We start from the raw sequence: 26,777 nt of genomic DNA, 5'->3' as shown, positions 1-26,777 counted from the left end.
CAAATCCCACAGTGGTAGATCCACCTTGGACAACTTTATGCGCGGATGGTTTTAAAATAGTTGGACCCTAGATAAGGATGGGCCATCAGTGGTGGAAGACCCTGTTTCCTTAACTGCTTAGCAGGTGGGGTTTGTCCCATGCATTCCTGCTGTGGTCCTGGCCTGTTGCTGGTGTGTATTAGGGCTGATGTATAGAACACAAATAGACAGATAAATAAATAAATAAATAAAGTCTCCTTGTTCCTGCTGTGTGTCAGACACTTGTTAGGCATTGGGACACAAAACAATAGGATGTGGCTTCTGTTCTTTAGGAATTTAGTGTTTGTTGCAGAGATGGACATAGAAGTCTCTGGTAAGTCAAGTGGTAGAGAGATGTATTCATGATGGCCAGTGGATCCACAGAGAAAATAGTTACTCATATCTAGAAAGAAGGTAGCTTCCTGAAGAAGACAGGTCTGAGGAGAAGTCTTTGGCAAAGAAGGGGAAGTTATGAAAAGTAAGGGAAAGTGTGACAAGAGCATGGAAGTTGGAGATAGTTTGTAGAGGTTAGTTTTGTCTGAGTATAAAATGTGCAGGAGGAGATGAGTGAGGAAAGCGTGAGGTCAGACGAAGGGGCATCTCTGTTTACGTTCTGTAGAGCTGTGGGTTTTTGCGTAGCCCAGAAGGGGGAAGTGTCCATTTCCAAAGCACAATCCTTGTGTGATCCTTCAGTCCTGATCATAGGCAATAACAAGATTGGCTTAGCAGGCCTAAGCAGGGAGCTGTACTCATCTTGCCACACTTGGTGTACAGCCAGTGCATTGAGATTCTTTGGAGATAATTGAGGTCAAGGATGTGGCCCTTCCCCACCTCCAGCCTTTTGGGCCAGCTGGGCTCATATACACAGCTGCATTCAGAGCTCAGGTGGTGCATTCTGAGGCCTCCTCGCTCAGACCTTGGCTGTGGTGCCTCCCAGGTGCTTCTGCTAAGAGCTTGTTATCGGGGTTCTGTGGTGGAGACATTTCTGAGTCAGTACCTTTCCATTCCAAACCCTTACTCTGCTTTTCTCCACAATGTCCATCAGTTCTTAAGGGTGCGGGGGTCTAATGCTTGGAACTCCTTGGAATAAGATGATTCCTTGTGTCTGCTTTACATCTACCCAGCTCTTGCCTGGTGCCATTCTGTGGGGTGAAGAATGGACTAGTGTGGAGCTGGTACCTCTCTTTAGGTCTTGTTTGTATTGTCACATAAGTGAATAAAGTCTTTTTTTTTTTAAGTTTAGCTAACAGTCAGACCCAGGACCTCCTTTGTGCTTCCTTTTTTGTTCAGAATATAAGAAAATAACTAATGGAATACAGCATTTTACAAAAATTCTTAGTAATAATATTTAGAATATTGAAGAACTGGGCCAAATAGCTTGCTGTATAATAGCTGTACCTTGCAATTGCCATGACCAAAGAATTGGCCATGAAATGCCTTTCTGTTTATTTTCCTATTTGTGTGTGCTAAAACTGTGAGTTTGAAACTGTGCTTGGCAAGTGGTTTCTGTCTTGTACTCATTTACATTTGTATTTTGTTCATAGAAATGAAATTGAACTGTTGGATATCTTTTGCTCATTTTTTCTATTGTTTTAAACTTTATTATTATTACTTTCTCTATATAAAAGAAGATACACAATTTCTTTTCAATTTCCCAAATGTGTGCTCTTTAAAAATAGGTGGTCAAATTTACGTTCTTTGACTTCTAAATTTTTAGTTGTACATGTACAGTTGTTTCTCTTATGCCATTTTTATAAAGAAATTTACCCATTTGTGGGGTTTTTAATTGGTAGATTTATTTGAACCAATTTAGATTTACGTAAAATCATGCAATTTATAGGAGCAGATAGTACAGAGAAGTCCCATGTTCCCTTTCTCCTTCATATATGGTTTTACTTGTTAACACTTGTATCTGTGTGGTACAGGTGTTAAATTGAGGAACAACCAGATGTGGTGGCTTAAGCCTATAAACCCAGCACTCGGGAGGCTGAGGCAGGAGGTGGTCAGTGTTAATTTGAGGTCAGACTGGGCTATGTAATGAGTTTAAGGCCAGCCTGAGCTATATAGCAAGATCCTGTCTCAAAAACAAAAAAACACAAAAACTGAAGAACAAATACTGACACATTATCGTTACAGTGTGTGGTTGAACTTACTCTTCATGATGATTTCCATCCTGTACATTTTGATGAATGCACCATGATATGTCCACTATTAGAGTATCATACATGATAGTTTCATTGTTCTAAAAATCTCTTCTCCCTAAACCACTAATGTTTTTACCCTCTCCAAGTTTTGCCTGTTATATTTTTTCTATGGTTGGAATTATACAGCATGTAGCCTTTTCAGATCTTACCTAGCAGTGTGTAAAAAACTGTGTCTTTTTGTGGTTCATAGTTTATTTCTTTTTATCACTGAATAATCCATTGTGTGGATATACTCTTGTTTATCCATTTATCTTCTGAATACCTTGGCTGCTTCCAAGTTTGGCAATTATGAATAAAGCTGCTATAAATATTCACATGTAGGTTTTTTATGTGGGTGTAAGTTTTCAACTCGAGTAATTATGTAGGGGTAAAGTTTGTGGATTAGTAAAACTATGTTTAATTTTGTAGGAAGCTGCCAAACTATCTTGCACAGTGGCTATGGCATCTTGCATTCCCACAGCAACGAGAGTGCCTGTTCCTCCACTTTCTTGCAAGCATTTGGTGTCATCTGTGTGTGTATGTGTGTGTGTGTGTGTGTGTGTGTGTTTGTACAGGGATTGAACAACTCAGGTCCTTGCTCTTGCAAGGCAGGCAGTGGAACCAGTAGGTGTCATCTTTTTAAAAAAATTTGTTCAAATTTTAACCATCCTAACAGGTGTGCAGTGGTATCTCTTGATGTTGAACATATTTTCATATACTGATCTGCCATGTGCATGTTTTTGGTGGGATGTCTGTTCATATATTTTGCCTATTTTTAAAAATTGGGTTATTTCTCATTGTTGAATTTTAAAGGTTACTTTGTACATTTTGGATATGGGTCTTTTGTTAGTACATGTTTTGCAGGTATTTTCTCCCAGACTCTGCCTTGGTTATTTTTTTTTCTCATTCTCTGAGTAATTTCTTATGTGGATCAGAGGTTTTTAATAATGAAAATTTCTTTTATAGATTGTGCTTTTGATGTTGATGTTGTTTCTTAAAACTCATCATAATCCTAGGTCACTAAGATTTTTATCTTTTAGGTGTTACAGTTTTATGTCTGCATTTAGGTCTATGATGCATCTTGACTTGCTTTTTGTGTAAGATGTAAAGTCAGCATCTAGATTCATATTTTTACATGTGGATGTACAGCTGTTGAGTACCCTTTGCTTTCCTTATTTATTTGCTTTTGGCTCATGGTTAATGATCAGCTGACCATTTTTTTGTGGATGTGCTGTATTTCTTTCCTAATTGTTTTTATTCTTTGATCTCTTGGGAATTTAATGTAGTGAATGGTAGGAGGAATGGATTTAAATATGTACAATTTAAGTGAGTACTTAGTTACCTCAACACCACTAAGATAAATGTCGTTATCACTTTTACACTTAACTGTCACATGTATTGGCTTTTATTTTTGAACTTTGTGTTTCATAAAGTTTTCTATCCACATAACAGTACCATTGATTTAATTTACTGGGTCTTTATAATATAATATCTGAATGGTCTAGGTCCTTTGTATTTCTTTCAAAAGAAATTGCTTTTCTTTACATATGACATTTAAGATTAGCTTGTCCAGTTTCTTCTCTCACTGTCTAAATCCTGCTGGTATAAAATTTATAAATTAAGGAAAATTGACATTTTAAAGATGAATCTTCCTATCCCAGAACAGCATGTTTTCCTCATTTGTTCAGGTATTTTTCTGTGTCCTCTAGCAGTGTCTTTTTTTTTTTTAAAGACACAATTTTTTAAAGAGCAGTTTGGGGTTCATAGTGCAAAGAGAAACCCACAGAGATATTCCATTTATCCCTTGCCCTCCCCACACATGCATACATTCCCCCACTCCCAGCACCCACACCAGCTTGGTACCTTTGTTACAGTTGATGAATCTGCACCAATAATATCCTAATCACTCAGAGCCCATAGGTTATACTATGGTTCATTTTATATTTTGTGGGTTTGGACAAATGTGTATGATATGTGTTCATTGTTATGGTATCACACAGAATATTTTCACTGCCCTTGGGATTCTGTTCAACACCTAGTTGTCCTTGTCCCCAGTGACCATTGGTCTTTTTCATTTTACTTGCTCCCTCGCTTTGCCTTTTTAAACATGTATATTTGGAATCATACAGTATACATATAGCTTTTTCACATTGGCTTCTTTTACTTGGGAATAGAATAAGCATTTAAGCTTCCTTTGTATCCTTTCATGGCTGATGGCTCAATTCTTTTTAGCTCTGAATAATATTTCATTGTTTGGAGGTACCAGTTTATCCATTCATTCACCTACTGTAGAATATTTTTGTTGCTTCCAAGTTTTGGCAATTATAAATAAAGCTGCTATGAATATGTATGTGCAGGCTTTTGCTGGATGTTGTTTTCAACTCCCACAGGTTGGGTAAACATCAGAGTGTGATTACTGGATTGATCAATGAGAGTGTTTAGTTCAATAAGAAACTGGGAAGCTCCCTTCCAAAATGGCCATCCTGTTTTCGCTGTCATTAGCAGTGAATTAGTTGCTCCATGTTCTTGCCAGCAGTTAATATTATCACTATTTTCTGTTTTATCTGTTGTAATAGGTTTGTAGTAATATCTCAGTGTTTTAATTTGCATTGCTTTGATGACTTCACGTGGAGTATCTTTTCTTAAGCTTACATGCTAGCTGCATATCTTCTTTGGGGAGGAATCGGGCTCATTTTAATTGGTTTGTTTGCTCACTGTTGAGCAGTTCCTTATGTAATTTGGGTAACAATCCTTTATCAGCTGCAATTTCTTTTTCTTTCTTTCTTTTTTTTTTGTACCAGGAACCGAATATCAGCTGCATAGTTGCAAATATTTTCTTCCAGTCTGTAACTTGTCTTCTCATTCCTTTAAATCTTAGTGTTTTAATGCTTTCTTCATCTATGCCCAGGCATTTAAATTTATCCCTGCATATTTTATCTTTTATTTCCATTGTAAATGGATTCTTTGCTTCCATCATCTGCTAACACAGAGGCACACAGATATAATGTGATATATTTTTATGTGACAACATAATAACAGATATATAATGTAAATATACATCTTATATATTACATGACATATATATGTACATATATCCAGTATATTTGTATGTTTAAGAAAGATACTGATTTCTATGTATTAATTATGTATCCTTTGACCTTAACGCAATTTTAATTTAAAAAGAAAAATGAACAAGTTTTTTTGTTTGTTTTTCAATTACTACACTAATAACAAATAATATTCACTTATTAATAGTCATACTAATCTTTTGTTAGATTGGTATAATATGTAATACATAAAGCCATGACCACCATCTCCTCACTCCGTAATCCCATTATCCGGGTCTGAACAACAAAAAGTTAATTTTGGTTTATATGCTAAGTCTTTTTTTCTAAGACACTACTATCTGTTATTAAATATATACATAGGGTAATCTGTATATATCAGATGTATTTTATCTATGTAGTCATGTAAATTATTGCTCTGAGTTTGCATTTTTACTAGGCAATAAAAATAATTAAACAGGCAAGCCAAAATTTACTGGCCTTCCGTTTACAAAAGTTGATCAACACACATATTGAAACATTAATTTCAGCCATCTTGTTTGTTATTTGTGGTCCAAGTCTACATTTTAGCCTTATAATTATGCTGAAAAAAATATTTGTAGATGATATTTGGATTGTTCTCAGAATAGTTACTCATGAACTGAAAGCTTGAGTTTGAGAATATTTGTGTTTGTCTTGCTTCAAAAATGTGTAAGCCATTTTGTTTTTCCAAGAGCATTTGATTTGTTCCTTACATAGAATATTTTGATTGAAACCAATGATGGACAGTTATGCTTGGATGCTGCTTTTTTTCTTAACAGAAAATATCAAGGTTTGAGATAATTTCTTTTTTCAGAATATAGAAAAAAGCAATTGGAAAAAAGTTTTGACAATCAGAATAAAATAACAGGCATAAACTTAGGGTAACTTTTACATTAATTGCTTAAAAATTATTTATTTTTGGACCATTCTGTCCAGTTATATAGGTTTTTGTAGGACTCTTAAGATAAAGCAAAAGCATCATTAATTAAAAATACATCAACTTATTGACATAGTTTTATGGGAAATTATAATAAAGTTACTTGCTTTAGATTTGAATTCTGCACATTTCCGGTAGTTAGTGCTCATGGTCCTGTCTCAGCTATGACAGACTACAGAGTGTCTCTACCAGAGTATAACATGGTGCATGGCCTCTGCTTGGTACTCAGTAGATAAATACTGTGTTGGTGGATGATGAATTTAGGAGCTCCTCTTTTTGATTGGTAAAAATGGAAGGTCACCAGGTATGGTGCCACATGCCTCTAATGCCAGCACTCAGAAGCCCGAGGCAGGAGGATTGCCACAAGTTCATGGCTAGCCTGGGCAATGTGGTGAGACCCTGTCTCCAAAAAAAAAAAAAAAAAAAAAGGCTTAATAAAAGACTTAGTATATTTCTTTTTTATAGATGAATCTACCCAGTCACAATATAATTAATTAAAAGTAATGTACTCCACCCCCAGTTAACATTTTTTTCTAATTTTTTTTTTGAATTTGAATAATGGCAGAAAAATAATATAAAAATAGATTTCTTTCTTGTAAAAAAAAAAAAACCCAAGTGGCTTATTCTACTTTAAAAGTAGAGATAAGCAACTCTTTGTTGTTTTTCTTACTGTCACCTGCTCAGTGCCTGGCCACTTAGCTTACCTACCTAATTGTTGGGATAAGGGAGTCTCGGGCACCTTTCTGGGGCAGAAGGAACACTGATCAGAGCAGCCCCAGGCTGTTTTGCCCCATCATTAGAGCAGTGAAGTCCCAAGAGAGTCTTCTCCTTGACCTGTTTCTGTCAGAAATTGCCCTCTGGGATCTGAGTGAAGGAGGACAGGCTTGTGGAATGGGTACCCCCCATCCCTAGATAGCCTCATTTCCTGGATAGCAGCATATTAAGGAACACATTAAAGTTAGGAAACTACTGGGGGTGATCACAGAAGTCATTAGATTATGAACGTCCTTAGTTTTGGTTATTTTGTGGATAACAACTGCTAAATGAGTTTTGGGACATTAGGCAAGGTAACCTGCTTAAACCTTATCTTTGAAACAGAGTTATAGGATCAATCTCAGATGTTTGCCAGGAAAATGAAACAAAACAGTGCATGGCTGAGGGTTGTTTGTGATAAGCCCTACCATCTGGGTCTGACTGGCTTAAACAGAGATTTGGAGTAGAATTTCAGCCTCTAGAAGGACAGGAGAACTGGACTCAAAGGTTATACAGCCCTAAATTAGCCACAGTCATGACATACAAGCAATCTAGTGAGGGTTGTTTCATTTTTCCTGAGTATTGAATACTACAGGTCACATTCCCTGCACTGGGGCTGTTATTAATGTCATCACTGCTGCCTTTGGGACTAACACTTCTCGAAAGAAGTCTTTTGTCTCTGATTCCTTGTATCACTTGCTCTTGATGGACAGTCTCAGGTCATTGGTTTTGGGTCACTTAGCCATGCCTTGCAGTAGGGAGCCTGGGAAAGTAAGTTAACAATATGATGAGAATTGGTGCAGGACATGAGCTCTGTCCACCATGAAGATTTAGAGAACTTGGGATTCCCAGAACAAAGAGGTGTTCAGAGCTGAGAAGTTCAAAAGGTAATGAATTGCCACTACTTAAAAAATGCTCAGTATTATGCCTGACATGTGGCAAGTACCCAATAAGCAGTGGCTTTTCAATTTATATTTGTCAGTCTTTATTGGAAAAAATGGTCAGCGAGATTTCTACTCCCACATTTGAGTCTTTGAAGCAAATAGATAGGAGCTACTCTTAGAAGAACGATATGAGAGGTGGGTGAATGTAAGTTCCAGTTAGAATTTACAAGGTAAATATTACGTTCACAGGATGATACCTCTCTGTTTTTTAGTAACTCAAGGGTAATACTGGGCTCATTAGCCAAAATGTGTATGTATCCAGATTGCCATCGAGGCACCTCTGCCGTTCTTTAGTTGTCACCCTTTCCTCCTGGCTTCCCATTTATAATAAGGGTGGTTGGTACAGACATAATTAGAAAGCTCTGGCCTAGTATCAGAAGCCTGGATTTGATTGAATCTTAGCTTTACCAGTGACTAACAGTATGATTGAGGGCAGGTTAGGTATGTGGACCTCGAACAACTCCCTTAACGTTTAGACTAAACAAAAATACTTAGGATTAAGGGGACTGAATTGCTAGGGAGAGAGAATTTACTTAGAAGTAGACAAGAAATAGGAAATAATTTTGGATGAAGAAATATGATCACTTAAATCATATTTATACATTGGAAAGATGATAGGGAAAAATTATGGCCAAGTGGAAAGATAACTCATTTAAGAGTGAGAACACCTGCTGTTTTGTCATCTGTCCCTGGCAACTTGATTTAATAAACTTACTGAAACTTCATCAGTGTTTTGAATGTGCATTTCTTCAAATGAGGAATGGAAGTAAATAATTCCTGCCTTACTTTTTCTTTTGTTCATTCAGTGTTTTTATTGATTACTGCTATGTACTGGTCCTATTCTAAATGAGTGCACACAGTGATAAAATATGCAAGATCCTTTCCTTAAGGAGGTAGTAGTTTAATGAGAGAGCCAGAGATAAATGAGTAAATGGATATATAAATAACTATAACTTGTAGTAAGTACTGAGAAGGAATCAAATAGTGAAATGAGATGAGACATTTGGGGCTCACACAGGAACAACAGGAAAGGCTTCTCTGAGGCAGTGCTGTTTAAGAGAACAGATGTCCAACATGGAGCAAAAGGAGTAGCTTTGAGCTAAGAGGGCTGGACTGTATGTGCAGATGCCCTGAAGTGTGTCTGGAGTGTGGTGGACATGAGGAGTGAGATTGGAGAGAGATAGAGTCTGAGTCGTGCAGGGCCTTACAGGCCACGGAAAAAAGCATGCGATTGTGCGTGAGGGCCTACAGTGTGTTCAAGGCTGAGCGATCTGGAAGGAGTTACTTGGTCAAACTGATATGGTAGTGAACACATACAGCTTATGTCTGTTGAGGTGGTTGTGATGGAAAATGAGCACCGTTTCTCATAACTGCTTCTGGTTGATGTTCTCAGGGACATGATTAATGACCTACAGACTGATTTTAATTTCTAGGTTCTGTTATTTTGTGTGTGTGTGTGTGTGTGTGTGTGTGTGTGTGTGTGCACGTGTGCGCGCATGTTGGGGTACTGGGACCTGAACCCGGGACCTCCTGTATGCCAGGCAAATGCTCTACCACTGAGCTACTTTCCCATCCTTTAAAAAGCTTAGGTTCTCATACTGAAAATTTGTTCAAGGGAGTTACATTTCTTTCTTTTTTTTGCAGTACTGGGTACTGAACCCAGAGCTTTTACCCTGAGTAAAACACATTTATAATTTATAATTACATTTTATTTATTTATTTTGAGACAGTTTCACTAAGTTGCTAACTTGCCCATGCTGGGCTACAACTTGTGATCCTTCTGCCTCAGCTTCCCAGAGTGCTGGAATTGTAAGTGTACCCCGCCATGACAGGCTAAATTTTTTTTAAATAAGGTACTTTTTCTGGGGATTTAGCTTAGTGGTTCTGCAGCCTGCCTCGCAAGCACAAGGACCTGAGTTCGATCCCTGGTACCAAAAAAAAAAAGGTACTTTTAACAAAAATATATATGTATGATGCAATTAATACACATCAGATTTTCTACTAATTTTATATGTATTTGTTTTAGTGCTCTTCTTTTTAATGAAGTGAAATATATCACCACTGTGGAAGACCTTCAGAACATAGAAAATACTGTGAAAGGAAAAGCCAATATGATATTTTCATATGTAAGAGCCATTGGAACACCAGGTATTTAGAAAGTTTTGCTTTTATCTTTGCTGTGCCTGTGTACTTGGGTGAGTTTGTTGAAGTACTTTAAGTAGAATATAATCTTAATATTTAAAATAAAATTTAAGCATCTTTACTATTTGGTCATCTTTCTTTAAACGGGCAGCATAATATAGATAGTGGTTGGTTAAGATAATGACTACATTAGACTTCCTCCCCCGTCAATTACTTACAGTGTAACCTTGGACAAGTTACTTAGCTTTAGTCTGCTAGTCATTAAGATGGAGAAGATAGTTATACCTTCCTCTTAGTTTTACTGTGAAAAGCACAATGAAATAAATGAAACGCTCCTTAGAGTATTTAGTATGTTGACTGTTACTATTTTTATTTCCTTATTGTCCTCATGGTACCTGGAGTCATAGTTACTAATATTTGATAAATATTATTGACTGACTGGCTTGCTTTTATACAGTGAACCCTTGACTTACAAACCTGATCGGTTCTTCAGGAAGGGTTGGTTATGTCACTACAGCTGAGCTCTGGATGTTTACCTGGGCATACACTGTAGATGAATCTTCCACTAACCTAATTAACCAAACTTGTTTATATGTCAGGCTGGCCATAACTTGACGGTCCACTGTACTTTAGAGTTTGTTGCTTGTAATGGTTTTTCTTGATTTAAAAAAAAAAAATCTGTTTTTGACATCATCATGACCTGAGCATGAATACCTAAATCTGTGGTAAAGAAGTTTATAAACATTTTATGGCCAAATTATAATTATGTTTTCAAGACTTTTATTCATTAATGGTTATAATATAATCATGCTAAGGTGCTGTTAAAGATATTGTAAAAATTGTAAATGTGCTTATGAAATAAATGATTTATTTTATTTATTTTTAACTTTTTAGAGTCTTCAAGTTGTTCTGTTTTCTCCAGAGTTTGTAGTTGTAATCAGTAAAAGGGATGAGCCAGGAAGGGCTTATGCTGTTTACACTGCTACCACTATACCAGACTGGGAACTTCTTGCTTTGTATTTTAACAGCATCAGTCTGATTGCTTAGTTTGGAATAAATTAGGAGAAGGAAGGGTAGAATAATGGAGAAAATTAGGGATCTGTTGCAGTAATGCAGGCAAGAAATGATGGTGGGGAGATGAGAACAGGATGTTAGCGATGGCGGGGTAACAATAAGTGTGACTTTCAGAGGTATTTTAGATCTCGAGAAAACAGAATTTGCTGTCATATTGAATGTGGACTGAGAAATAGAGTCATAGGTGGCTTTGTGATTTGGGTCTCAGGTAGTTGAAAAATGAAATGCTAATAATTGAGGTGGAGAAAACTGAAAGAAGACTGGACTAGGAAGTTTGGAGGGGAAGCTCTGGAGTTGACTTTGACATCATACTCGGGAACAACTCATTAGACAGCCGAGTGGGTGACACTTGACACCCATACAGTCAGCCAGGGTATGTGAGCATCACTAGACTGCATTTGTATGTTGGGATGTAGTCTAGTGATACAAATTTGAGAAATGAAGCTGTGAGACCAGAAGAGATCTTTGAGCGTGTGAGACTGGAGGGAGAAGACACAACTGAAATCATCAGACATCCCAACATGTGCACACCAGTGGGGAGAGGAGGAATGGTCTGTAACAAAGTGAAGAAAGGTCCCCTGTCCCCCAAGCGGAAGTGTGCAAAGTAATTTTATCCTTAAACTCTTCTTCTTAGGACAAGCTGTAGAATAGCATGTATCAGTGACAAGACATCCTAAATTTAGACGGTTTAGGTTGGTCATCTGTTCTCACTAATTCCTTAGTCGATGTTAGTCAACATTTACTGAGTGTGCAAATGTCAGCAGCTATTCTACATTCAGGAAAACAGCATGGCAAAGCAATAGCCTTTTCCCTAGGTCACAAACTGAGCAAGTAACTGAACTGACAATAGCAAAAGGTCCTACTGTTACTGCCCCCCTGGGCTTCAGCTACATCAGAAGAACTTCACTCTGTCAGACCTGACCTTCTCCTTCCCTCGTGACTCGTAGGGCTTTTATTTAACCGCTATGTTCCAAATTGTGGCTGTGCATGAGTGAAGAAATGTTGTGTTGTACTAGCTTTCATAATTCGAGGGGGATGAAAAGTAGCTCAGTAGTGATCTGCCATTTGCTGTATATTTTCGATAATACAAAGATTTTAACTGAAATTACCCACATTTTGGCTGTTAGTATAAGCAGTATTAACAAGCTGTTTACCGTATTAGTTTGCTTCTAAGGTCTCTGTAAAAATGAGGGAGCATTGCCTATATCCAAACTATTACCTCACTCTACCTATGATTTTCTTTCTTTTTTGAGACAGGGTCTCACTGTGTAGCTCAGGCTGGCCTTAAACTTGGGGCATTCCTGCTGTCTCAGCCTCTTGCGTGCTGGGTACTACCATGCAGGGCTCCTTCTCTCTGATTTTGATAGTTGACATCATGTCAGATTTTCTTCTCAGTTTGGCATTTCTGATTGCCCCTCAGTAGGAACTTCTTTCAGTAACACTGCAGATAGAGGTCTTTGCAGTAGCTTACCTCCCCATTCTGCCTTATTTTGAGGTTGCCTTTGTTATCTCCCTTTTTACCATCAGTCTCTGGCAAGCCCTTCAGGGATGCCTCTGAGGGATCTCTATGGCTTGATCTTGGGTAAGCAACAGAGATTAACAGATTTGTTTTCTTAACCACTCTTTAATCAGGGGGACGGTTAACTTGGGGAGCACTCTATATGGAAAATCTCATTCTGTTGTGAAAGAAGGTGCCTTTCTTTTTAGGGCCGGAGCCACACCACTCACCACTCCAGGCAGCTGCCTGCAGTTCTCGAGTCTACTTGGATGTTTGATCCAGCAGTTTTGTTTCTGGGAATATGGCAAAGGAACTGAAATCCACCTCTTGAGGAGATATCCACATGCCCATGTTGGTTGTAGCATATTCACAAGAGCCACGGTATAGAACAGCTCTGTCTGCCCTGGGTTCACAGGTCCGTGACAGGCAGTCATGGCTGAGCTGTTAGGAAAGGGCCAGTGCTGGGATGCAGAGCCCTTTAGTCTTCCCAATCCCTTTCCTTCTGCACCTTCCTGCTGGAGAACCTTTCCTATTCTTTTACCTATATTACAAAAACCTTTTGTGGCAGAATCCATTCCTCTTGGCAAAGAGCCCTGGCAGACAAGCACACATCAGGGCCACGGCCAGAGCCACCTGTGGAGAGCAGGTGATCTGACTGGAGGGCAGACATGCTTGTTGCCAGCCGTGTTCTTGTGCCAGGGGAGAAGAGCCTCCTCTGCCTGGAGAGCGAGGAGGTGCCCTTTGCATTCACTGGGAAGAGAGCTTTTGTTAGCTAATGAAAGACCTGCTGAGCTCTGACTCCATTTTTGAGTTTTTGTGAGGAGCCTGGAGAGTCTGAAGCAACAGGTATGGAGTGAGCCTCAGAAATCTTTTTTCTTAAAACAAGCATCAGATGATTCTTTTATGTAGGTAAGTTTGGGAACAATAGACCATATTTCTCAAGATTCTCTCCAGGGCAGTGAGAACCTTTGCATTAGCAAAGTACTATTGCACTTTTTCAGACCTAGATTGAGAACACAGTGTGCCCCATGCTATTCTGAGAAACCAATCAGCACAGAAGCCTCTATTCTTTGAGTGTCCTGTCCAAATTTACCCAGGAGCTTTCCTAGCTCTAAAAGGCTGTGAAGCAGGGTTGAGGGTTAGGTACTGATGTTTTGATGTCTGAAGCAAAGGAGTCAGGCTGTGAGAGGTAAAATGTTTCTGTCTGCTTTCTTTTTCACATGCATAATCTTCTTTCAGTCTAAATATATACCATGTTTTAGCGACACAGGCAAATAGTCTCTAGACCATTTTATAATACAGTATAGGGACATTTTCAGTTCTCTCGGTTATTATGGGGATGCCTTCCTAGGCTTTAAGAGTAAGAAAGGTCCAGCGTTCCAGTTTCAGCAAGGACCCAAAGGTATTGTTGCTGCTTTTAGAGTTTTAAGGAAGAGAATAGGAACACAAGTTAAGTGATGTTGAAATTAAGATGAGAACTGCCAGTTGGGCATTAGGCATAGTGATGTGGCAGTTACCAGTGACCTTTAGCAATGCAGTTTCTGTAGCGTGGATGGAGGGGTTCAGGTGAGAAGAACAGAGAGCAACTGGGGACAGTGAATACAGGGAAGATTTGCTTAAAGGGAAGAGAAAAAGCAGTGGTTAGAAGGGTATGTGGGGTCATGATAATTTTTTAAGCAGCTTATTTGTATGTTCACAAGAAAGACTTGGTAGAATGAGGACAGTGCGTCCTGCAGGAAAAAGAAGGGAGAATTGCTGCAGCAGGATCTTTAAAGATGTAAGAGGGGATGGAACCCAGTGAACAAGGGGAGGCAGGGTTCTGTGGTGCAAGCACAGAGAGTTCATCCACAGCGATGGCAGGGACGGGACAGAATGTGCACATCAGTTCAGCTAAGTGAGTAGGTGGATCGGGTTTGGATGCTTGTGGAGGTTTTTCTGGTTTGTTTTTAATTGATTCTATTTTCTTAGTGAAACAGAAATAAAGTCATATGTTGAAATAGGACTACTCAGTTTAAGAAAAAATAGATGAAGTAGTTATTTAGGAGGCCTGGGAATAAAGAAAGGGTTATAGGCAATAATAGTAATTAAGTTGGTTTTATTTTGTTTTCCCTCTGTCCAAGCCTATTTGGCGGTAGTTGGAGGGCAGGGAGTACAGAATAGGCACAGTGTTGGACTTAGCCAGGATTGTTTTAGCCTAATTGACAGGGGAATATAAACATCGACCATGGAGTTGAAGCTGAGGAGAATGACAGTGAAAAATGATAGTGTCATCGGCTAGCATTGGTCCTTGCTTTAGTGGTAATGGAAATGGAAACTGAGGCATTCAGCGAGTATTTACCACAAGTAAATCAAAGAGCAAAATAAAAGACAGTAGTAAATAGGGAGATGCATCTTAGGCATATGGAAAGGGAACAGAGGGATGCTGGGAGAGGGGAAAGGGGATGTTACAAGTTTTAAGCACGTGTGTGTTGTGCACATGTTCCAGCTACGCACAGGGAATGTATTCGCTGTATACCACAAGCATGTACTAATAAAGCAATTCAGATAAAATACAGGAGAACACAGATGTGACAAGGAACAAGCCCATCCCCTAACAAATAAGAAGATAGGAAGTTTCTCAAACTGAGAGAAGGCAGAGGTCTTCACACTTGCCCATCCACAAAAAAGTAGACACCAATCTTGTGGGGTACTGTAGGCAACTGGGGTCTACTTGATCATTATCCTACTCCTAGTTTCTTAGCTCTGGATGAATCCTTCTGATTTGAGGGCAGTTCAAGTCCTGTGAGATGATTGTTTCTGCTCGAAGCAGCCTCAGGCATGTGGGGCTTTGGTGGAATCCAAGATGACCCTAAGTTTACAGCAGTGAAGGCCTCTACGTATGGCTGAATAACTAAATCTTTTATCTTGGTGTCTCAGTTGAAAATGAGATTGCCTAGGTAAACTCAGGGCTAATAAACCTTGTTTTGCCAGCTTTCAGACAGATACTTTTTAACATATCTGTGTGTAGAGCTAAGGAGGAGTTTGACCCAGAGTTTTGTAAAATGAAAGTGAAGCTTTGTTCTACTTTAGTGATCTTTTGGGCATCTACAGGCTCATGTGAAGAGTCGTGTTTTTGATTTTGCACCCACCCACACACACATGCACACTTTAAGTCCTTGTCTACCTAAGAAAACACAAATCATGCTTTTAATGAGTTATGAGGTAAGGGCCCAGGAGTTTGTTTGATCTCTGTCCCTGTGCTGGTATCAATATCAGAATTTATGACTCTCGGGTCCTGGTGGGGTAGAGTTGTGTACTTGACAGAGTGGTCTAGAGATGTTTGATTGTATGTGTGAGGACACAGGTTAGACAGAGCTTGGAGTGAGACTGTAACTGTGAGTGGTACAGGTGGAGCCTACGACAGATCACTGGAGTAGAGAAGACCAAGGACTGAGAGGCCAGGGTTTTGAGTGGACCATCTGTGCAGATAATGAAATCACTGGATTATGACAGCAGTATTGCAGAGCACAATAGTGTGACAAACTAAATTCTTCAGGGAATGAGGGAGTGTGATCCTGGCTAGGGTGGTATATAACTCAGGGTAGGATTGTTGTCAGATGCTGGAATGTCCAATGGTTCTAGGCTCTTGTCCTGATCAAAGAATTGGTTGTGGACACCTGATGAATGCATAAGTTTCATTCATTCATTCATTCATTCATTTAATTATTTTTTGGTACTGGGGATGGAACTCCGGTCCTTGTGCTTGCAAGGCAGGCGATGGAACCACTAAGCTAAACCCTCGGCCCCGTAAGTTTTCATTTATTGAAAATAAAAGAAGGAAAAAGTGGAAGTGAAGAAGAGTGAAAAGGCGTAGAAGTGAAAACCAGAAGAGAGGAAATGCACCCTGTACACAGAGCAGGACTCTGCACAATAAGGAGACAGTGGCCATGAGGCCCAATGGCATTCATCTTTTCTCTCCTTCTGACATGAGATCCAGGCCTTTAGAAACTGTTCTGAGCTGTGACTTGGCAGCTCTCCTGATTGCAGGTCACACCTGTTGTCCAGACTCCTTGCCATGCCCTAATCTCTGCTTCCGGGTGGTGAGTGGAATAATCTGACGATACATGGTTCATCTGCTAGGAGATTAAGGCAGGGAAGGATAACTACCTGGAAATGCTAGTGAGTACATGAATAGGAAGGAATCACTAAATAAATACTTAAAAGAAAAATTCCTAGAACTGAAAAGATTTGAGCTTCCAGATTGGAAAGGCCCATTGAGTCTCATGATAGTGGATGTCCACACAGTCATACCAAGGCCTCTCATTTTGAAACTTCTAAAATATTGGTAAAATGAGACTATTTTAGAATCTTCCAGAGGGAGAAAAAAAAGTTTGCTGTTAAAGGACCAAGAATCAGAATAGCAATAAACTCCAAGGTCCTGAGTTTGATCCCCGGTACCTCCCCTCACCAAAAAAAAATCTCCGTTAGAATGCAATGATCTTTATTGCAGTTCTGGAAATAGAAGAAAATGAACAATGTTTTCAAATTCTAGAGCCCTGACTTAAGCCTACAGTTCTATATTCGGGCAATACTAGTTAATTGTGAAAGCAGAATTAAGAAGTGCTAGGTGGCTAAAAAATGTGTGTTTCATATCTCTCACAGCAAGGTACAGGAGAATGGGATCAAGGGAGTGAAACAAAAGAAGATATGGGTGACAGGCCAGAGGACTCAGCTCAGGGGAGAGTAAGAGCACCCTGGCTGCACTGTGCCCATCAGCCATTGTGAGCAGATCAGAGCTGTGCAGAGGTGTAGAAGATCGTGGAGGTGGCAGGGCACTGGATACAGTGGAGTAATCGAGAGGGTGTAGGAAGAAAGGAGGAAAAAAACTTAATGAAATATAGAGTTTGAGACCAGCCTGGGCTACATAGTGAGCTCCAAGTCAGTCTCAACTACATAGTGAGACTCTGTCTCAAAAAACAAAAAACAAACAAAAAAACCCAACAAAAATAAAACCCAAAAATAAAATGAAATATAAAATGTTATAACTGCACAACAACAGTTGTCCAAAGACCACGGCCATTCTCTACTATGTGCTTCACCTGTAACTAAGGCTTCCTGTGTCATAATGGCATCAATTCTGGATATTAATCTGGTAAAAATTAGAAGAGTCAAGGCGGTGGGAATCAGGTTCATTTCTGGAGCAGTGTTTTAGAAATGAGATTGAATTTATTATCTTCTATAGTGTGAAATCAATAAACAATAACCCTTTATGTCTATTTATGTGTGTGTTTGTGTGTAGACAGAGTCCATGAAATGTGTACACACTTCTGGAAAAGAAAAACTTGCATAAATTTATTGAGAGGTTATGATGTAAATGCAAATTACCTTTGGCCTCTACAATTACAAGAGATGCTCAGAGTGGTTGCCGTGAACGTCCAGACATTTAGTAGTGAGCTGCTGCTTGGGTGACCTTGGTCCCTGCGATTGCTGCACGAGCATTTTCAGTTTCTTCTCTAAGGGCTGGCAGGGTAGTGGGTTTTCTGTGATACTCATCATCCTGTAGGGTCCCGCATATAAGGCAATACCATCTGTGGCAAAAACACTGTACGATTTTTCTTTTACTAAAGTGTGTATACTTTTTTGCCTGTATATATGAATGCCATTCAGAGACTTGAGGATAAATACCAAAAGAAAGAGTGAAAGAATTTAAAGTGACTATAAGTTGGTAAGTAGAAATGGGAGAGGATAGGGAAATGGCTGATTATTTCTTTGTTGTTTTGTTGCTGTTGTTTATTTTTGAGATGGGGTATTGGTATGTAGCCGAGGCTCCCCTCCAACTCATGGTCCTCCTCCCTCAGCCTCACCAGTGCTGGGGTTACAGGTTTGAGCCACCATGCTGGGCTGTTTTTCTTTTTTCATTTTTGGTACCGTGGATCAAACTGAGGACATTGTACTTGTGAGGCAGGTGCCACAAGCACTGAGCTAAATCCCCAGCCCTTTGGCTGTTTTTTTAAATATGTTTTGTAGGATTATAAGATTGATTAAAAAATAATATATGTGCACATATATAAAATTTAATGCATCAAAGATGTGAATTCAGTTTCTCTTCTGTAGTACTGGTATTACAAACTTGTCATGTCATTTCTGAAGTATAACTCTTTATTTGCTCTCTCAATTCCAACTTTTTACAATATATTTAATTGCATTTACTCAACTGGAGTTCCTGCAAAGGATTCTTCTTTAAATATAATAGGAAATAAAGGGGTATGGGGTGATATTCAGAATAGAGGTTTGCATGGAGTCTCAGAAACTAACCCCTCTTCTCTCCCAACTCCCTGTCTTCTCTTCAGAGCATAGAGCAGTCATGGAAGCTGCCTTTGTGTATGGGACCACGTACCAATTTGTCTTAACCACAGAAATCACCCTTCTGGAAAGTATCGGGTAGGTATGAGGCATGTGGTAACGAGTGTGTTTTTTGTGTTCACTTGTGTCACATTCTCAGTCAACATTGTTTTTCTTGAGTCCCGGGGATGGAACTCTGGGCCTTGCATTTGTGAGGGAGGCAGCAGAACCACTGAGCTAAATCCCTGGCCCTTCTCAGTCATCATTTCCGCGATAGTCTGTCTCTCAGCATGGGCTTATCTGAAGGAATCCCAAGCAGATATCTTGAATTTACAAATGAAACTTGAAGTGCCCACCATTGCTCTCATCTGCTCTAACAAGATGTACAGGGTGTAAACAGACACTGTCAGACAGAGAAGAACAGGGCAGAACAGGACGGACTGCTCGCAGGATGGAGTGGCCAAGTGAGGTATCCGAGGAATGGATTTCCCCAGTGATCAGAGAGCCAGTAAAATTACAGCTTTCGGAGCAAAGCTCCAGAAATTCTTTGTGAAAGTTATATTTTTAGTTAAAAAGTTTTATTAGTACATGTTTGTATTACAGAATAGTGACAGTCATTTTGGGGAATCGGCACATAGATACATCACATGTTGGTCACTGTCAATCCCCTTACTTCCTTTTCTCTTTCTTCCCCTCTCCCTTAATCCCCTTCTCTCTCTTCAAGTTTACTTTCTAATCTTCTCTCCATTATTTATATATATTTTAAGTTTCTCATATGAGAGAAGGGATGCAGTTTTGTTTGTTTGTTTGTTTTTGGTATTGGGGAGTGAACTCAGGGCCTTGCACTTGCGAAGCAGGTGCCAGAACCACTGAGCTAAATCCCAGGCCTGGGACACAATATATTTAACTTTATGAATCTTGCTTATTTCACTTAGCACGATGGTCAGGAGTTTCATCTACTTTCCTACAAATGACATTATTTTATTCTTTTTTTTTATACTGGGGATCGAACTCAGGGCCCTTGTGCTTGAAGGCAGGCCGCAGAACGAACCACTAAGCTAAATCTCCAGATCCGACACAATTTTATTCCTTATGTCTGAATAATATTCCATTATGTATATATGCCATATTTTCTTTATCCATTCATCTGTTGAGAAGTATCTAGGCTGTTTCCAGGGCTTAGTTACAGTAAATGACACCCTTATAAATATGGGTATGCATGTATCACTACAATATGATGTCTTCAGTTTTTACATTTTTATTTATTTTTGTTTTGTTTTGTTTTTTGAGACAGAGTCTCACTATGTTGTTGAGACTGACCTGGAACTCACTATGTAGACCAGGCTGGTTTCAAACTCACAGCGATCCTCTTGCCTCAGCCTCCTGAGTGCTGGGATTACAGGCGTGTGCCACCACACCTGGCTATCTTCAGTTTTTTTAAAGAATATAGCCAGGAGAGGTATGGCTGGTTAAGTGGTATTTCCATTTTTGTTTTTTGAGGACTCTGCATACTTATTTCCTTAGTGGCTGCACTATCTTACCAGCGTTCATTGCCTTCTGTGTTCTTGGTGATAGCCATTCTGACCAGGATAAAGTGGAGTCTCAATGTAGTTTTGTTTTGTGTTTTCCTGATCTCTAAGGATGTTGAACATATTTTCATGTACTTAATTGCTCTTTGTACTTCATTTGAGAAGTGTCTGTTCAGTTTACTCACTAATTTTTTTAGGTCATTTGTTTTGGGGGTTAATTAATTTTTTTGAATTCATTTTTGAGTCCTTCCTCAGAAAAGTAGCTAGCAAAAATCTCCCTTCCTGGGCTGGGGATTTAGCTCAGTGGTGCCACTGCCTGCTTTGCAAGTGCAATGCCCTGAATTCAATCCCTGGTACCAAAAAAAAAAAAAAAACCCCAAAAAACAACTCCCATTCTGTAAGTTCTCTTCACTCTGCTGATTGTTTCCTTTGGTATGCAGAAGTTTTTTATTTTTTTATTTATTTTTTTTTGTGGTACTGGGGATCAAACTCAGGTCCTTGCGCTTGCGAGGCAGGCCACCGAACCGCTGAGCTAAATCCCCGGCCCTGAAGTTTTTTAGTTTGATGTAATTTCATTTGTTGACTTAATATTATTTTCTGAGCTAGTAGAGTTCTATTAAAGAAGTCCTTCCTGTCTGTATAGCTTAAAATATTTCCCCTGTATTTTCTTTCAGTGGTTTCAAAGTTTCTGTTTTTATATTTAGGACTTTGATCCATTTTGATTTGATTTTAGTACAGCATGAGAGAAAGGGATCTAATTTCAATCTTCTGTAAGCAGATATCCAGGTTATCAGGACTATTTGTTTTAAAAAAGACTATTTGTCTTTTTTTCCTGCGTATGTTTTTGGCTCTTGTCAAAAATCAGATGGCTGAAGGTGCATGGGTTTGGTTTTTGTTTTCTATTCTGTTCCATTCATCTACATATCTTTTTTTATGTCCCTGCCATATTTTTATCACTCAGCCTTTGTAGTGTAACTTGAAATCTGGCATTGTGGTGTCCCTAGCTTTGCTCTTTTTACTCAGGATTGCTTTAGCTATTCTGGGTCTTCTTTTTGATTCTGTAAGAACTTTAGGATTGTTTTTTCTAGTTCTCTGAATAAAGTCATTGGAATTTTCATGGGGATTGCATTGAATCCACAGATCTGTTTTGGTAATGTGGCCATTTCAGGTTTTATTTATTTATTTGTTTATTTGTTTTACCATTTATGTAGCTTTTACTAGTATATGTTTGTGATACATAATAATTACATTAGTTTGGGGGAATTGTATGGGTATGCATGTATCACTGTATGCATGGGTATGCATGTATCAACATGGGTATGCATGTATCACTGTAATATGTTAGCTTTTCTTTTGGGAAAATACCTGGAAAAGTATAGCTGAGTCAAATGGAATCTCTCTGTTTTTAGTGTTTTGAGGAATCTCCAGAAAGCGGATACACTAGTTTACATCTAACCAACAATGTAAAGGGACTCCTCCTTCCTCACATCCTTGGCAGCATTAGTTGCTTTTTGAATTCTTGGTGATAGCCATCTTAACTGGAGTAAAATGGAGTCTCAGTGTAGTTCTGATTTTCATTTTTCTAATGGCCAAAGATGCTGAACAGTTTTTCACATACTTCTTGGTATAGGTATATGGATTTTAATGATACTAATTCTGCCAGTTCAAGAAGAGGGATGTCTTTCCATATTCTAATGTTCGTTTCAGTTTTCTTCAGAGTTCTATAATTTTTACTACAGAGGTCATTCACTTTTTTGGTTAGGTTGATTCCTAGGTTTTTATTTGTCTTTGAAGCTATTGTGAATAAATTTTTTCCAGTTTTCTCAGTGGATTGTACAAGAACACTTGTATTTGTCTGTTGATTTTTGTGTCCTGTTTGTGAGGGTTTTTTTGTTACTTTGTCACGTTAATCCTAATTGTATTTAAGTACAGTTTTGAATGTTTTAATGTTTATTTTTTTCTTGTCTAGCTTCTAGCTTACAATTCTAGATAAATGCCTGCTTTCCAGTTTTTTTTTTTTGTTTTGTTTTTTGTTTTTGGTACCAGGGGTTGAACTTGGGACCTTGCACTTGCAAGGCAGGTGGCAGAACCACTAATCTAAATCCCTGGCCCTTTCCAGTGTTTTTGACTGGGCATTGTCTAGTTAAATTTTTTCTTTCCTTTAGTATTTAAGGACACAAGCAATAAGAAGTGCATTTTAAGACTAAATTTGACTTCAAACTGCCCTTCAGGAAAGTTAATTCAAAGCAAGGCTAACTGGTAATTAACCTTTTAATGCCATGTGTCAGCTTTTAATGAACCTTACTGACCTCTCAGGACATAGTAGCTATTTAATAATCTATACATAATTGTTTATGGCCCAAATGTTTTATAGCTCTGAATATTTGGAAGCTGATGATACACAGAAAACTGGTGAAGTGAAGTGATTGGAGGGTCAGGTTAAGCGGAGAAGAAAGTTCTTAAGGAGAAGTTGTAATTTTATGTCCCTGTATGCCATCAACCTGCATTGCTCTTTCCAGTGTTCTCTCCTTATTGGCATTCTGCTGGTTCCCTCATTAATGACTTAAAAATTTAATGCATGCTAAGTGTCTGTATGAAAAATGTATTTCTAACAATGTGAGAATTATTCAGTACCATAAATCTTTGCTGTAAGTAGTCACTGATTTGAAAGACACAAAAAAGCAGTAGTTAGAGCCAGGCCCTTTGCTACTCTCATTGTGGTGTGCCAGGTTCCCATCTTGGCATGGAGGAAGGAAGTCCTGTCTCTCTGTCTGTCTGTCTGTCAGTATCTTTCTGTGCCCCCCTCTTATTTGAGAGTAAAGCATTATACTGTTTTGGAAGGGGTATTTTGTTTTTGTTTTTGTTTTTTTACTTTTTCCCATTTTTAAAATGGGAATTGAAAACACAGTTATGCTGTTTGGCTTACTTTTGAACATACTGTATTGGGGGAATGTCTGAATTATCACTTTTTCATGCATAACAAGATAATGAGGAGTCATACTGGGACCTGATGTGCCTGGGTAAGGACTGTGTGTTCTAAGTACAGTGGTCTTAGCACATCCCCTCTGGATAGAGTGGTTAGCTAGATGGAGTGTTTTTTTTCCTAATGGAGGTGAAGTGAGGCGAATGCATGCTTGCTTGCTTTTTTTCTTATGTTCATTCTTCAGTCAACTGATATTTATTGAATGCTTAATATGTGCTAGGCATTATTCTGGTTTCTGGGGCTATACCATTGAATACGATTAGTGTATTGATTACTATATCATGTTAAGACTGAGTTTGAAATTATGTATCAGTTAAGGATGTATAAAGTGGATAGTAAAGGATGTAGCATGCTGTAGAGACACCGGTACCTTCTGCATATTCTCAGAATACCTCTCCATATTCATTTTTAAATTTTAAAATTTAAAACATTTTTATTGGTACAGGATTTAGTGCATGTAGATAACACATCTTAATTTTTTTTGTCCCCTTCCTGCCCCTCCCATTTCCATATTCCTTCTTAAAGAATCTGTGTAGGTCAAGAATGGCATTACCCTTCATTACTCACACGTCACCAAGTCAAATCAGAGGGGACCCCCTGACCTAAGGTTAGCAAATCCACTGCTGAGCAAATAGGATCCTCTCTCTGAGGAGTGTTTGATTTGGTGTAGCGAAGTGTCTTCACTGAATTAATGGCAAAGTGAACATCCCTGAACTCTTGCCATTTGGGTCTCTATATAGAATTTATAGATTTCTATCACTGTTTGAATTTTCTGATCATTATTTGAATTTCCTTCCATTCTGTGAGATACTCTTCTAAACTTCCCCTAAGTTCTCCTCCCTTTGTTTTCTGTAACCTGCAAGTAAATGATCCCTGATTAAAGAACTTTCCAACATTATTTTGTAATTTCAGAGACTTTAATATGAAGTCCATTCTTAAGTGGGATCTTCTGTACTCAGAATTTTCCTTTGAGCATTATCCAACTATTTGGGGTTCCCCTCCAAAAGTTACAGACTGTCCAAAGCCTTAGCTACTTTATTGCTTTTATTAGAAATGTCCATTTTTCCTGTCTTCTTGGAGAATCCATTATCTTCTTTTCTGATATTTAAGGGTTTTGACTTTCCTTTTTCTTTTCTTCCTTTTCCTTCCCAACTGGAGACAGAATGGGATATTTCTTTATTCCTCATAATATTTTGTACATTACAGCACTAATAAACTACAATCTGTTTTACCAACTTATATCTTCTTTAGTGTAAGGCCTTTATGGATTTGAATTGTCTTATTTAACTTTATCTCTTGTGTTTAGCACAGGGTCTAAAATATAGCTGGCATTAAGTATATTTTAAGTGATTATTTCTCTAATCATTTGTAATTAAATTTGAAATCAGTGAACCTTGAATATTTGGCTTAAGCATGTCTCAAGAATTAGAATAATATTTTAAATATAAAATTTTGTAGTGTTTTGCCAAACTCTACTAATGCCATATGGAAATTTTTAAAATGCTATTTTAATTTTGGCAAACCTTATTCCCACTATAAGTTTTGTCTTTGTGTTCTCATATTGGAGGAGATGCCAAAACTTGAATTATAAGCCATATTCACTGAGCTTTGTAGTATTTTAGATATAAACTCAGATTCCCACATAGTATCACATGGTTTTTATTTTGAGGCCTGTTTGGTTAAAGTTTGTTCAAAACAGCTTTGGGCTTCAATTAAAACTAAAAAATTGATATAGGATAGTTCTAGAAAAGCAACAATTTAAAAATATCTCATTGTCCACAAGATTATATCCCTTCAAGTAAGCCTCCATATAACTTAACTGAGAAGCTACCATCTAAAAAGGTACAGTAGAAAATTACCTACATGACTTATGTGATTTGTTCAGATATTAAGGTTAATTTTTTTTATATTCTATAGCTTGTTTCTCGGCCCAGGTTTATTTTGTTTTAATGTTATAATCTTAGTAAAACAGTAGTTCAAAAGCAGGAGATTTAATTGTTACATTTTTTGGGATGGTAGAAGGATCACTCACTGAACTTCATTAAGTGGATGTCCCTGGCTTTAAATTTGCAGCTCAAAGGATATAGAACATGCACATCTCTACTTTTTTCATTGTCATCTCGTCTCAGACTTGACCCAGCAATGTAGAAGAACACTGATGCGACAGCCGCTGACTACACTGAGCATTCATGCGTTTGTTAAGACAATGAAAGCCCCCCTGTTGGTATGTGTCTTATTTTAATAGAATAGATAACTTGGTTTGTTTGTTCTTTTGTTTTTTGAGATAGGGTCTCACTATGTAGTTGAGACTGACCCGAACTCACTATGTAGCCCAGGCTGGTCTTGAACTCACAGTGATCCTCCTGCCTCAGCCTCACAAGTGTTGGGATCATAGGTATGTGCCGCCATGCCTGGCTTAGAATAGATAACTTGGACATAAAATGCATTACATTTTTATGCATAGATTTGTTTTACTTAAGCGAGTTATATGTTTTCCCTTTTCCTTGAACATATTTCTTTGATTTTGTGAGATACAGGCGCAGTTCCTTATTAAAGACAGAAAAGATGGTAGATGCTTCTTAAAATGACATTTTAATGCCTTGATTTATTATTTCATAGCATTGTACAAGTGAAATATTCTGTGGTAGTTAAAATGAACTCTGAGACTTTATGAGTGCTCACATATCACAAAGATCATATTGTAGTTGAGAAAAGATCTCTTTTGTAAATGCTTTGATCATTGTTTTAAAACTTGCTATGTGTTACAACCATAGGATTTCTGGTGCCGTTTCCTTAGCATCAGCCTTAAAGAACTTCAGAGACTCACTAGATGATGGTGATCAAGTATTTTTCTCTGAAAGGTTAAGGGCTTGTCCCGAGCATGGGTAAGACCTTTAAAGTAGATTGTCTCACTCAGTACTTTTCTTCGGGGGGGGGTACTGGGGATCGAACTTGGGACTTTACACTTACATGGCAGGTGCAAGAACTACTGAGCTAAATCCCTGGTCCACTTAGTACTTTTTTAAAAAAATAAAATTCTGCATGCATATTTTAAACAGTGCAGCAAAGTATAAAGAAAAAAATTTAAGACATAGACCAGACCCATGACTCAGTAATTAGTGCTTAGATGACCATTATACTAGCCGTCTCTGCACCTGTGTAGATACATACAGATAGTGGGGTAAATCGTTGCATGGACCTGTCTTAGTACTACCAAATTTAATAGAAGAAAACAGCTGGAAACTAGAGGGATTATGGACGTTTGACTGAGGAATGTCTTGCCATCACTAAAGGTTCTTCAGGAATTAT

The 26,777-nt window shown here is 38.3% G+C and overlaps 1 protein-coding gene across 1 annotated transcript in view; it reads left to right on the top strand.

Moving 5' to 3' along the window:
• The window catches only part of Txndc16 (thioredoxin domain containing 16), an 80,230-nt gene that overhangs the window by 13,865 nt on the left and 39,588 nt on the right, over nt 1-26,777 (top strand). Inside the window, exons 5-7 of the mRNA XM_019208715.2 lie at nt 9,948-10,069; nt 18,965-19,055; nt 25,542-25,692. Coding sequence (XP_019064260.1) covers nt 9,948-10,069; nt 18,965-19,055; nt 25,542-25,692 — 364 coding nt within the window. The remainder of the gene's footprint in view (nt 1-9,947; nt 10,070-18,964; nt 19,056-25,541; nt 25,693-26,777) is intronic.

The sequence above is a fragment of the Fukomys damarensis genome, unplaced genomic scaffold (assembly GCF_012274545.1).
Source record: "Fukomys damarensis isolate Sample0158 unplaced genomic scaffold, DMR_v1.0_HiC HiC_scaffold_17, whole genome shotgun sequence".
Lineage (NCBI taxonomy): Eukaryota > Metazoa > Chordata > Mammalia > Rodentia > Bathyergidae > Fukomys > Fukomys damarensis.
This window is presented reverse-complemented; position numbering and strand designations above follow the sequence as displayed.